The 14,177-nt window shown below is 27.7% G+C and overlaps 1 protein-coding gene across 1 annotated transcript in view; it reads right to left on the reverse strand.

Moving 5' to 3' along the window:
• Nucleotides 1-3,457: 3,457 nt before the first annotated feature.
• Nucleotides 3,458-14,177, reverse strand: part of LOC136985354 (alpha-2C adrenergic receptor-like) — a 69,090-nt gene continuing 58,370 nt past the window's right edge. The window contains exon 3 of the mRNA XM_067282623.1: nucleotides 3,458-5,883. Within this exon, the coding sequence (XP_067138724.1) occupies nucleotides 4,100-5,734 (1,635 nt within the window). The 5' untranslated portion in view covers nucleotides 5,735-5,883 and the 3' untranslated portion in view covers nucleotides 3,458-4,099. The remainder of the gene's footprint in view (nucleotides 5,884-14,177) is intronic.

The raw sequence follows: 14,177 nt of genomic DNA on the forward strand, positions 1-14,177 counted from the left end.
TCTAATTTGTCCGGGTAAGCTGTTTCGAGACAAGATACATCACTCACTCTATCCAATCAGGATGCAGTAATAACTACTTCGCTCGTGTCTACCTCCGCTTAGTAATAAGTCATGAGCGCAGGAATACTCTAAGCTTTACTTGGAATTCCGTTTTTTGATACCCCTCGATAACAAATTTGCTAGGAATATTTTCATGATTTCAACTTCGAAACAAGTAATTTATGTTTTAATTTACAAAGAATTTTTCATTTACAACTGAACAAATTGGATCGGATATCAAGAAATTAATTATGTAAGATTTCCACAGATATTCGAACATATTTTATTTAAATATATATTCACTACTATTATTAACATATAAATAATTATATATATACATATTTATAAAATACCGTAAAAATTCGAATATAATTTTTTAGGCATGTATCTTTTTTATTGATTTTCAGGCTATTTTCCTGCTATTTAAAATGATTTCGGAGGCTTTCTTGTCAGTTTAAAGCCTTTTCAAAGATTTCATGTCAATGCTCAATAGATTCTATGCATTCCTTTCAAGAAGCTTGCAGTATGTTTTCACTCAGTTTATAAAAGTTATATTTATTTTTATTTCTAACTGCATCTACGATAAAGAAAAGAAGGATTTATGTATTTCAATAGTCATTTTTCTAAAGAATTCACATAAAATTATTTTTTATTATACATAGAATATAATGATTCATGGAAAAATCAGTTTATTTCGTGTTTCAAATTTGCATACTCGACACGACAAAAATCACTTCTCTTCAGTAAATATCTAATGATAATTTTTATTGTGTAATTATAAAAGATAAGATTTTTATGTCGTGCAAGCAAATTTAAAATAAATAAGTTGATAATTTTTTAATTTAATGTAGTTTTATTATAATGGAAGGAGCAACAACCCATTAATAAAATGATAATTTTTCATTTTTTAGAAATGTAATTATACAGCATTATTTATATTTTTCGTGTTTAAATAAAGAATGTTTAATGCCTTAAGTTAAAAAATTACGGTGATAATGAGATAATATTTTGCAAGTTTACAAAAATTATTAAAATGAAAAATATATGGAAACTTAATTTTTTTTAATTTTTATTTTTAGTTAGTAAACGTGTGAAGATGAACGTTTAGCAAAGCTCTTCGTTGAATGTAATTAATAAGACTTAGCGAAGCTGGATCTGATCTATCTGCAATCTTCGCCTATCGAACTAATGGATGCTGGTGGCACTGATAGATTGTACAGAGGTAAACTCTCCATCGTTTGGAAATATTTCATGGTGCAGGACACCAGCGGAGAAAGGGTAATAGCGAGAAATTAGGTGGTTGAGATGGAACCGCTTCATCTTGAGTAGATAATAATGTGGAGCAATTGAATAGTTTGATAGATTAACCATGGACTATAGTCTCTTTGTAGTTTCCTTTAAGAACTAATTTTAAACATTATTTAGGGTTGTATAAAATTGTATAATGGGTTTTATCGATTTTAATTTATCAAAACACAATCTCATTAATTTTATAAATGTATCTAGTTTTAATTTATTCTACTTTTAAAAAAATGCTTTTTTATCCTTTTTGATCTCGATAATTCAATTGTTAACAATTTGAATTACCGAGTAAGTAGCTTAGCCTATCGAATGTATTCTGATAAATATAAATTCTATTTAATTTTTATAAAATACCTACTGTTTATATATCATTATTTCTTATTTTTGTAATATTAATTATAGAATTCCGTTTGTAGTTTGTAGGAAACGTTGTTAATTTCCTATTGGTATATATGATTAAGTTGCAATCAATAATTGTGACACATTTAGCATGAATACATTTATCTATATATATACATATATAAATTAAGGTCTTTTAACAATTAAATTCCATGTTAGTTCATTAAATTTCAAGCCGATTATAATATAATTCAAGTCATTTATATTAATCCTGTACATATTAGTCTACTGTAGAAAATTCGTACATGATCGTTCTAAATTAAAGTGTACATAGAGATTTCGATCATGTAATTGCGTATCTATCTGCAATTGCTATACAGAAATCGTTGTTAGAGAACAACGTAGATCCATGTTTACATGTAATTGTTTAGTAATCGCATAATTAACTAGTCAATTTTGAAGAATAAAGAACTAAAAAGTAATTCGTTTCTATGGACAAGTATATAAAATACAATACTAAGTTACTTGTAAACCTACAGCTATGGACATATATTGAACGATTGGACGGACACAATGTCCTTTTTTTCTGTATTAAAAAACGGAAAAATGATCGACAGTACTGTGACATTACCAAATTGCACAAGACAGGTTTCTTCCTGTAATGATATATAGCACAATATTTTATGTTGTCGAAAGAATCTAAAATTTCCCCCAACGAAAACAGAGCACATGAATCTTTCTATAGACAGTTTTATTGTGTTCAGAAACGGTGCATACAGAAAGCTACAGTGACAAAGGTAAAGCATATAGTACACCGGTGACATTTGTACATAAGATGATTTTAGAGAACAGAAAGATTTAAAACACATCAAGGATGTCTTTACTGTATAACAGCAAAACCCGATAAAATACATATTTCTGTATTATGTTGAAAGATGATGTCCATACAACAACGAGATTATTAGGAATGCGTCAAAAATATATTTTGTACACCGATGTTTGCATATGACGTCCATTTACACTACGTACACTTGTTAGGCCAACCTCATTTGGCCGATCAAGCAAAATAATAAATAAGACTGCATAATTATATATCGAAGATAATCCCATCTTTAGAATACCGTTTATAATTGTATTGCCTTCCTGATATTGGAAATATATCATTCACATTTCCAATACACGAGGTTATCTTGATGGGTCCTATTATTGCAACACTATCCTTATTCACTCTGAGCAGAAATTTTTATTATTGTCGTTTTTTATATCTCACACAAACTTTGCATGCACACTTCGGCACTGTTATTCTTGAGTCATTTTTATAGTAAAAACATGGGCTTCTTTAACAGATGTTTTATTGGCACGTTTGATGTTCGTGAATGTTTTTTTAAATGGGAAAGGATTAACATCAAAATATCAACATCTTAATAATTATACATACAAAGAGAATTAATTATCGGAGATGCTAATCTATCACAGAAGTAAATTTTTTTATTTCCAATTATAATAATTTAACGTAATCAGGTTGTATTAAAAATTCTTTTTTTCCTCTTAAATTCTTAAGTTCTATATCACAGAAACTTACCTTCGTGTCTTAACAATCCTAGGAATTTTCTTATCTCTGTCACTTAAAATATTTATTTAAACAATTTTCTTAAATAATTTCTTATTTTATTTTTACAATTTTGTTATTATTTTTTTAAGTTGAACACATTTATTTATATATATATATATTATATATATTTGTATATATTTTATATAATTTTATATTTTCCCGTTTTTTTAAGAAATTTTTAAATTATATACATTAACTCTTGATATTTAGATATTCAAGCACCAATTGTGTGATCTTAATTAATGCAAACATTTCAATTGGAATAGAAAATAAAAATTTTAATTTTACTTTGACTGAAGTTCTAATTAAAGAAATTTATAATTTGGCGACATAAATATCTAATAAGAAACGAAAATTAAATGTAAAATAATTAAATCTACTGGTTATTTTGACATTTTAGAATGCTTATTTAGATAACAAATTGGCTACATTTGCAATTTTAAAACTAAAAATTATTTACAAATTTTTTTTTGCTTTATATTTTTGCTTCTATACATATATTGTATACATGCATACCTTTACAGCATGTATGTATGTATATAACTTTTATTACTATTATTATTTTTTGTAAAATAGCCAAAACAATAAACATTATTTCATTTTATTATATTGACAAGCACCAAAATTGACTTACCTATTAAACAGAATTTAATAGTGTAGTCGTTAACTTTGTGTGAGTTTTGTATATGTATATTTGTAACATCACAGGCACTTTTAAATTTTGCATTATGGAAGACAAATACATTTACGAAAAAGAGAAACGACAAAACCACGGAGAAGAGTATCTTTTTCTAAAAACTCTTTCGATTACTTGAAGAGTATCTTTCTGAATGCTCTGCGAAAATCACGATTGAAGATGGTGTAGATGATGGGGTTAAGAGCCGAGTTACAATATCCAAGCCAAAAGGCAACAGCAAATCCAGTTTCGTCTATGGTACAACTCTGGCACATTGCTTCTACAACATAAAGTACAAAAAAAGGAAGCCACGCTAAAATGAAGGAAGCCATTATGAGTCCTAATATGAGAGTTGCTCTTCTCTCTCTCGCTTTTGCGAGTTTTCTCTTTTGTCTCTCGGCTTCAGCAGTTAAATGAGAGCGTGGCTGTTGTGGAATCTTCTCGGGTTTTGGCTTCGATTTTTTCCTAAAGCGACCGCACAGATTGATTTCACAATGTTCACTAATATCCTCTTCCGATTTACAATAATCAGCCAGAGATAAAGTTGAGCCATAAGGAGAACGCATTAATTTAGGAGTACTTAACAAAGCACGTTTCTGCTCTTGTTCCGGAGTGTATAGATGGGAACAATCACCTTTTTTAGGGGATTCGTTATCCGAACCCGATCTCTCGTTGCAGAACGTTGTCTCTTCGCACAAACTATCGTGGATCCTGCTGAGATCTCCATTATCCGTCGAATGACGCGGACTGTCGGTTTCGATGATTATTTGGGGTGCTGGTGTAGCTATAACAACCGATGGCACCACTTTAGTAGTGGTACCGTTTGATTTGCTTAATTTCTCGTGCATTTCCATATTTTTGTTTTTGTCCGGTGGACTAGGATTACTTAAAGTTGTGTTAGTTGTTGTAGTGGACTTATCTTTTGGCTGTTCGTTAGTGTATTCTGGAGCTTGCCGAGGTTTGTGAACGTTTCTACGCGCTCTAGTTCTTGCAGCCATGAATATTCTAATATAAACGAACACCATTACAATAGCTGGAATGTAAAATGAGCCGAGTGCTGAGTAAAGAACGTAGCCTATATCTTTACTAAGTAGACAAATAGGAAATTCTGAAGGTTCGTCTTTCTTCTTCCAACCTACTAAAGGAGGCAAAGATATTAACGCAGACAAGAGCCAAACAAAACAAATCATTGCCATGGCTCTCGAAGGAGTTCGTTTCTTCAAATATTCGACTGCGTGCGTGACTGACCAATACCGATCCAAGCTTATCATGCAAAGGCTGTTGATAGATGCAGTGCACAAAAACACATCCAAAGCGGCGTGAATGTCGCACCAAATGGTACCGAATATCCAGTATCCCATGAGTTCTTGAGCCAATGAGAAAGGCATTATAACCAAACCGACGAGAAAATCGGACACAGCTAACGATGCAATGAACCAATTTTGCACTGTTTTCAGGGCTCTTTCCGTGGCTATGGCAATACAGACCAACATATTACCCACAACTATTAATATCATAATTACGGTGACGAAGAAGGCAGTTAGAATAATTCTCAACTGCGAAAATCCATTAGGATAAGGTGTGTACCAAAGAAAATTCGTCCAGTCGTCGTCTTCAGTGGGTTGAGCGTCTTGAACCCCCGTTGAGATGTTAGTGATGTTGTCGTAGCTATCGTTTTGCCAGAATGGTAACAGGGTGCCCTCGATAGAATAATCGAAGTTACAGGGCAGTGAACAATTATTCTTTTCAATGAAATTTTCATACATTTTGCTTTTAACTCTAAGTGTTTACGTAACACAAAAATATCAAGTAGTTTAAGTTTGTCCATAGGCTAAGAACACTTCTTGGTGAGGAAACAGGAAATAGTAAAGCAGAAGAGTTGTTGAATACATCGTTGTATTAATTTGTGAAAATCCTAGTAGAAAAATAATTACAAAAATGTTTTACAGATAAAGTTTTTAAAATAATTAATTATTAAAATTACTTTAAAAAATCATTAACTAAACTTTTGAATTATAGAGTATTTAATAATTAACAAGATTAATTATTAATTTCTCTTTTAAAGTTAAATAATAACGAATTTTTGAAATCGTCTTTCACGCATTGCGTGCAGAATCTATCTTTGTTTAAAATAAATTTAAAAAATAAAATAAATTTAATACTTGTCAGAAATTCTTATAAACTCCTTTAAATTCGGATTTTTAATTTAAAAAATGCATTACATTAGCATATACATTAATTATAATAAATAAGATTCTAGAAACTTAAATCTAAAAAATACTTTGATAATTATTTTAAGATTCAAATTGTTCGCTCGGGGATAATTAAAAGGAAAGTGTTTAAATCGAACTTTACTCTCGTGAAAATAAACGCATTTCGATTACTTAATTAAGATTTAAAGATATTAATGTCTTAACACATAAGAGATTGATTGAAACTTTGAAAATGGATGCCTCATAACGTTACATAAACGAGCTTCCCTAAACACAAAAATACGTGTTTATTAGACGTAGAATAATTAAAATATCATATTAGGCTTTAGTTTAAGATATTTAGCATCATTTTAAAGTAAGTACGAAAGAACAAACACAGACTGTGACAATAGAATACACCATACTCTCAAGTTTACTTTTTAAAATGTAAATATATTGGTTTAAAGTATCAAAAATATCTAGAATTCTTGGAAAATTATTTTAAAAATAAATAATATGCTAATTTATTATATTATGAGATTTTATAAGATATTTAACATCATTTAAAGTAACCTAGTCTACGAACGAACGAATACAGACTTTCACAAAATAATTTTTATATAATACACTATACCCTCAAGTTTATTTTAAAATATAAATGTGTTAGTTCGAAATATCTAGAATTATCTATAATTTTCGAAAATGCTTATTATTTAAAATAAAAAATAATATGCCAATTTATTGTCACAATTACAAAATGATAACGATTTAATATCCTAATAAACATAAAACATGCTCTTAGTAATAAGATTATGTTCAGTTAATTTTGATACAGACTTCTATTTATTAAATCCGATCCAGTGAATCATTGCAGATGGACAGGTTTAATATCAGAATACCCATACTAAATTACAGAAAGCACTGATGTGAATAATGATATCTCTGATCAAATCAACTGCACAACAAGAGTCTGGAATAACACAATGCATATAACATAAGATAAATAATATTCTTTAATCAAATTTAACAGCATATGCTATATTTGATTAAAAAAATTTAACTTACTGTCGTTTCAGATATCAAAATCTGATGTTTACTGTTCGGATGTTGTCCAGAGATAACAGACGTAGAAACTTTACTATCAAAGATCGCAATCTTGCAAGGGTGGAACTATATCTGGCGAAACGCCAGGGTCTTATCAATCTCAGTTGTCACAGTATAAGCTCTCTAGGGAAGAAAGGAGGGACTATCAACTACAACTGTGTATCTTCTACTTTACACGTTAACTGCTATGACTAAGTGATGCCTAGCATCTCAGGAGATGCTGAAGAGTTATGTTTCTGTTTTTATCAAAATTGAAGAAGTAGATTATGGTTTGTCCATTTTTTCACACAAATTAAATACAGATATATACATACACCATATAAACGAATTAAGAAGTAACTAATTTACGGTTAATATAAATGCATCTGTATTCACTTCGCACTTTATGTAGCTATTCAAAACAAAAATAAAATTCAAAAAATTTTTAATTTTTGAAATAATTAATATATATTAATTATTTGTGCCGTTATGTCTCTAAATATTTCAATTTTGTTTATATATTGTCCCCATAGATCTTGTTTATAAATAGGACTTGTTACACTGTTATAGTTTCGAATTAGCAAAAGGAGAAAAAATAAGACAAAATATCTTTATTTTCACCTATATTTCACCAAAAATAAAGATATTTTGTCTTATTTTTTACTAATTTTTCCTCCTTTTGCTAATTCGAAACTACACCACTATAACAAGTCCTATTTATAATTATCTACGTATACAATATATATAGATAAAAGAAATAATAATAATAATAATAATCAAGATATAAACATAGAATAAATTCACACATATTTTAATCACCATAATAAGATTTAATATGTTAAAAAATTGATAAATTTAATCAACAAAATAAAAAAATGATGCAAAGAAAAAGTCTCAATTAAGAGAAGTCGTCGTTATTTTTTGTTAGTTTAAATTGAAGAAAAGAAAACATACTCGAAAGAAAAAGGTTATTATGACAATATTTTTAAAGTGATTGTCTGAATAGTCACGAATAAATAAATGAACTATAGCAGGAAGTTCCTATTTCTTCTTGATGAAAGAATCCGTCAGCCATGAAATTATCGGTTATTCAAACAGTTCGATTATCCAAGGAACATTTTTTAATGCCGTATCGATTGAACTATAGCATGTTAATATGTAGAAAAATGTAATTTTATACAAACTTGATAAGATACGTTTTCAAATTTCATCGTATTTATGTTAGAAATAAAACTGTTCGTCTATCTTTTTGACATTATCGATGATATATATCTTAATAACAACAATAATAATAATATATAAATACTAGCTTTTTATAACATTATAAAGAAATACCATTATATAAAATGAGAATTTTATTTTTCCAAGAGGAAACCATGAAAGTCATTTGATGTTTGAGAATAACTGAAGGGAATTTCTGCGTTAAATGGTTTAGAAAATCTCAAATAATTGCCTGATATATTAAAGAGAATTGTTGCGATACAAATGCTAGCAGTTTATAATGAGAAATGTTTTGATTGTCTCTCGAGATATTCATACAACTAATTAAAACACATTACGGAATAAATGACAAAATTCCAAAGTTTATAGAATGACTTGAGTTGTGACTATCAACGATCCACAAAGTTCGTTTAAGGACCGAACAATATATTGAAATCGTTTAACTAGATGAAATATGCAAAGTTGTAAGTAGTACTACACTTATCAGAAACGTGGATCTCTGTAAACATTCCTTATTTAAATATTTCAATTGATTTGTCACTTCATTCTGAAAATAAATTTAATTTACGCGCCGTAAATTAATAATCCTTGTTATGAAAATATTTAATATATTATCGATTTTATATCAAAACTGCGTATAAATATTTATATATTTTTATTAATAGACATACAATTTTGTTGCATGTGCTAACCAACTTCATTATGCTCCTAATAAAAATAATTTTAAAATATTATACATTAATTTTAACTTCTGTATTTTACTTATATTTGATAGCGAATGAGATAAAGTTTCAAGTAGAGAAAATAAAGTATTGGTTTTCTATGGTGCAGTACAATTTCAATGCATTTCAACTTCCTTAAGAGCCAAGGGAAATGATTCTCGCATTTATTATAAAGCTTTAGTAGCCTGCAGACTTGATTTAACTTGATTTTGAATTTTAGAGTAGAGCTGGAAGAACAGATTGAAATCGAACTAGAACCTCAAATCAAACTTTAACTTGTATATACGTTGCCTTACCACGCTGAAATCGTATTGAAATACGCGTATTTATTAAATTTTATATATATATAAATTTAATAGATATTGATTCAATCAAGTAAGATTTTGTTTGGATTTTCAAGAAAAATTCTAGCAATTTTCTTTTACGAAATTGGATTGTTTATTTTTAAACAATATATAAATATTTGATATTTATGTAAGTATATGAAATCAAATGAAAATAATTGATAAAAAATAAAAATAAATAAATAAACAAGACGCCAATCTCTCGCAATTTTAAATACGTAGGAGAAAATTTTATTTATCTAACAGTCACTACATATCTGAATTGAGCAGGATCCGAAATGTTCTAAACGTGAACACGACAGTTTCTACTGAATTAGCATTGTAATTGTCAGTATGTTATTCAGATTTTCTTCTCACAATTTTCAGGAAATGTTATTTATACTGGAGGTTTCCACTCTAAATTTCAATCAGGAGAGCGTGCAAGATTAAAATTTCCATTTGATTATAAATTCCCAAGGACATTTTTAATATCCAGGCAAAACTAAACACATTAAGAAGGAATTTTTTTTCTTTTCTTCCCCCCCCTTTACAGTTATCGAGTGAAAATATTGAATTTAAAGTAAAATAATCGAATATCTTGATTTTCTTTTCCCATCTATTTTAAATACTATTTTTGAAAATATATTAATTTTTATTTTGTAAATAAATAAATATATATAATATAAATTTGTTCAATTTATCTAATTATATTTTCAATTTTTATTATTACAGAATTTATTAAATGAAATTCTTAATTATCTTAATAGATAAACATTGTGATGAGAAATAATCTTCAGAAAATTTATAAATCTTTCCTCAATTTTAAACTAAATACATTAATGCTTGTTTACTTGTTTCCAAACTTCTGTATTTGAAATTTCAATTTTGAAATGCGTAAAGTGCTCTTCTGAATAAATTGATTTCTAATTACCTAATGTTTAGAATATGCAGATGTTGGATAATTTTCTTTTATTTTAAATAAAACATTTGTAAGACATACCTAAACATAATTAGATTTTTAGTTTTCTTATATCGATTATAACCATATTCTAAAAGAGTGAAAAAATATATCTGAAGGTAGAAATAAGAAAAAAAATTTACTTTTTACAATAATAACTTTGAATATAATTATCGAAAAAATTTATTGTGATAAGATATAAGAGGTTAATATTGAAAAAAAATATAATCTAACATAAATTGGAAAAAAAGAGTCAAAATACAAAAACAAAATTAATTTTTTATGTATCAACGAGCAAAAATTACAAATCCTGGCTGCGATTTTTAAATTATATGCTCTCCACCTCAAATTAGTAGTGTACCTGTATATCATACTTTTCCTAATAACAGTAGAGTCATGCCAGTTAGCTATGTAACACCATTCGGGGTAAAAGTTTTTGAATTAAAAACGTGACTTCCGGTATAGACTGGAAGTACGTGTATAATTAATCTAGGCTTCCTCCCAGTAATCTTTCCATATCTGGTCTCGACTTTCATCTATCTAACGGGTTTCTCGAGATGAAAGGACAAACAGACAGCCGACAGTGGGAATTTATAGGTATACATTTTTTTTTTCAAATTGCGGTAAGATAATGAAATACAGTAGACGCCTGCTAATCCGCACAGTCGGATTAGTGAGAGTTTCGGATTACTGAGTGTACAGGAAATTAACTACATGGCCCGTCGCCCTTCCGTACCGATTATTGTTAAAGCTGTACAGCATTTTGTTATTGTTAAATTACGCTCAAGGATACACAATTGCACGTTTAATTCATTATTAAAGTTAATGTCACAAGTTTACTTTATACATTTTAAAAAATAATAAACAAATAAGATAAAGATATTATAATGGGTTTTTTTATTTGTCGTTTTAGGCCCTTTACCGCTCTGAGAGCACAAAAAGGCCAGAATTATAATGGGGTATGCCGGATTAGCAAGATTCTGTTTTATTTCAGTTTTCTTCATACCAAATTTATTTATGGTTAATTATTAAGTTATTTAAGATTTCTACTTTGAATTAAATTCGACTAGTTATAAAAGATTATAACCAGTAAAAAGTTTCTTTCTATTTTTTATTGTTAAGTTGAAAAATATTTTTCCTGACGTTACAATCTATAGAAAACAAATATAAGCTTACTATTGTTAGGTCTTGATAGGGGGAAAAAGATAGAAAACAATCGGGTGTAGACAATGTTCGAGAGACAAAATATACAAATACCCAGGATGACCTAGTAATAACTTCTTAGATAAATATTTGAAAAGAGGAATATGAGGTAACTCTATATTTGTATTTTTATTTTGATATCATTCAAAACACAAAACCTTTTTTTTTCTTTTTACTTATATTACCAAAGAATTGTAAATGTTTATTTTCAATATATTTTATCAAAATATAAGTGAAAAAATAATACACGATTTTTTCAATTTTACTTTATTTACTAATTTTTCTAATAATCAGATTAATATTAAAAATTGTATGTATTTATATTATGTTCTGAAGGTTATAAAATAAAGATTTAGGATTTTTAAAACAGTGTAATAGACGAAAAAACCAGTGTAAAGTAGAAGAAAATGTCGAATGAAGCTAAGAAAAGTTACGAACATAAAATGCGGACCGAAACCAACACATAACTTAAAGATAACTTCTCAATACATCGGTAAAGTAAATAGCCTCAAGAAAAGTTTCAGAATGTTTGCAAAAAATAAAAAATAAAATAAAACTGTTGGGGTTTGAACCAATCATAAGACAAGCCCGTTCCATGCTAGATGATCTCGTACTTGAAAGCATCCCCATTCAAGAATACCAGCAAATTTTTATGTTATCTTAGGACATTTCGAGAATTTATAAATTTTAAGAAATCGTTTGAAAGGTGGGAAGATGGAGAAAATATTCAATTAATATTAAATATTCGGAGATTTTTTTTTCAATTCAGCAAAACTATTTAATTTTGGAAGAAAAATGATTTTCCAATATAGATATTTATATAATCTCATCTTAAATTACATCAAGTTTCTTGAAATATTAGAAAAGAAACTAAATATTAGCAGACGAAAAAAAAACAGTGTCATATAACTTCATGATAATTCGTATGTTACTTTACACCAAATTTAGCTTATAAAAATAAACTTCTCAAATTTTTTTAAAGAACTTGTAATATTATTCAACAAAGGAAAAAAAATATATGGAGAATAAAAGTTCTTAAATGAATTTTTTCCTGCCTTTTCTTAATATATTTCCGTAATTAATAATCATAAGAAAAACAGAATTACTTCCTTACAACGAGAAAAAATTCATTAAAGCAACAACATAAATTAATGATTTATTTTTTGGTGCAAAAATATATTCATAAAGTTGATATTTTAAGAAAAAAAATTAACGTGTTTCTTTGTACATCAATTGTGCTTTGATATTTGATGGATATTTTAATATTCTAGTCTCAGAAAACGAGGAAAAAATCAGAATAAAAACATTTCAATAGCTTTTTTAAATGAAATATTTGCAATTTTATTGCTGCATCATTATTTCTATAATGCTTTTTTCCTCCTTATATAAACGCATTTTAATTAAAATGGCGGACATTTTTTTTCAGAAAATATGAAAGGATATAAATCATTGCTATTGCGGAATTCGTAATTTGATTTATGCGTTTAAATATTAATAATAATTTTAAACAGATAAACCAATTTAATTTAAAATTTAGCCATATTTAAAATTCAGATGTAAAATATTATAAATATTGAAATATTTTCTTTCATATAATCTTTGTATCCATCTATCAGTTTCGGTTTGACAGTAGTGATAACATATTGGTAACTTCCTATGTCCAGATGCTGCCAATAGCTTAACTTTCCTGTCCAGAAATATCTTACAAAAATGGAGTAGAGAATTGTCTTACTTTTTAGGTAATGGCGTAGGAACCATTTATTCAAAACAACTAACTACGTGACACAAAAATATTTTATAATAAATGATTCGTTTAACGGAACAGTTTCTCTTGCTTAGAGGATATGTACTTATTCACACTATATTTAAATTACAAATGATTTTTTCCCACTTAACATTACTTTCACGTATTAATTAATTAAATATTTTAAAAAATACAGTTAATTCTGTAGATTTTTCCTTCACGTTTTTGTTCTTACAAAATTTTTTAAAAAATGTTTGTAATTAGTGTAATTCTGTATTCTGACTAAGAAAAGTATTATAGAGAGGGAATTACACACGAAACGAAATTATTTACCAAGCCTGATCAAATTGATTAATTCTTAATTAATTTACACTGATAATGAAAAAGTATTCGACAAGCTTAATTAGAATTTTAGAGAAGAATCGAAATTCCTCCAAGTCAAAGTAATTTTTTAACAAGTATTTTGAAGATTCAAGTGAAGGTCATCTATGCTCTAATGAAGATATATAAACTTAGATGAATTAATAAGATATATTTTATATTGCTCTTTACATTCCAGATGTGAAAAAAATAATGAATACATACACAAATTAAGCTCCGTGCATCTAAAATAATTCAGATAATGGCGCTCCAAACTAAATAGGAGTAGAAGCTTTAGTTTTGAACGACTTAAAATTATGCAATAAATTTGTTTTATTACAGTTAATATTTCTCGGCTTTATAGTATATATAAATATATATTAATTTAAGAGCTTGTTAATAG

This window comes from Centruroides vittatus, unplaced genomic scaffold (assembly GCF_030686945.1).
Source record: "Centruroides vittatus isolate TY-2023 unplaced genomic scaffold, ASM3068694v2 contig_962, whole genome shotgun sequence".
NCBI classification, from domain to species: domain Eukaryota; kingdom Metazoa; phylum Arthropoda; class Arachnida; order Scorpiones; family Buthidae; genus Centruroides; species Centruroides vittatus.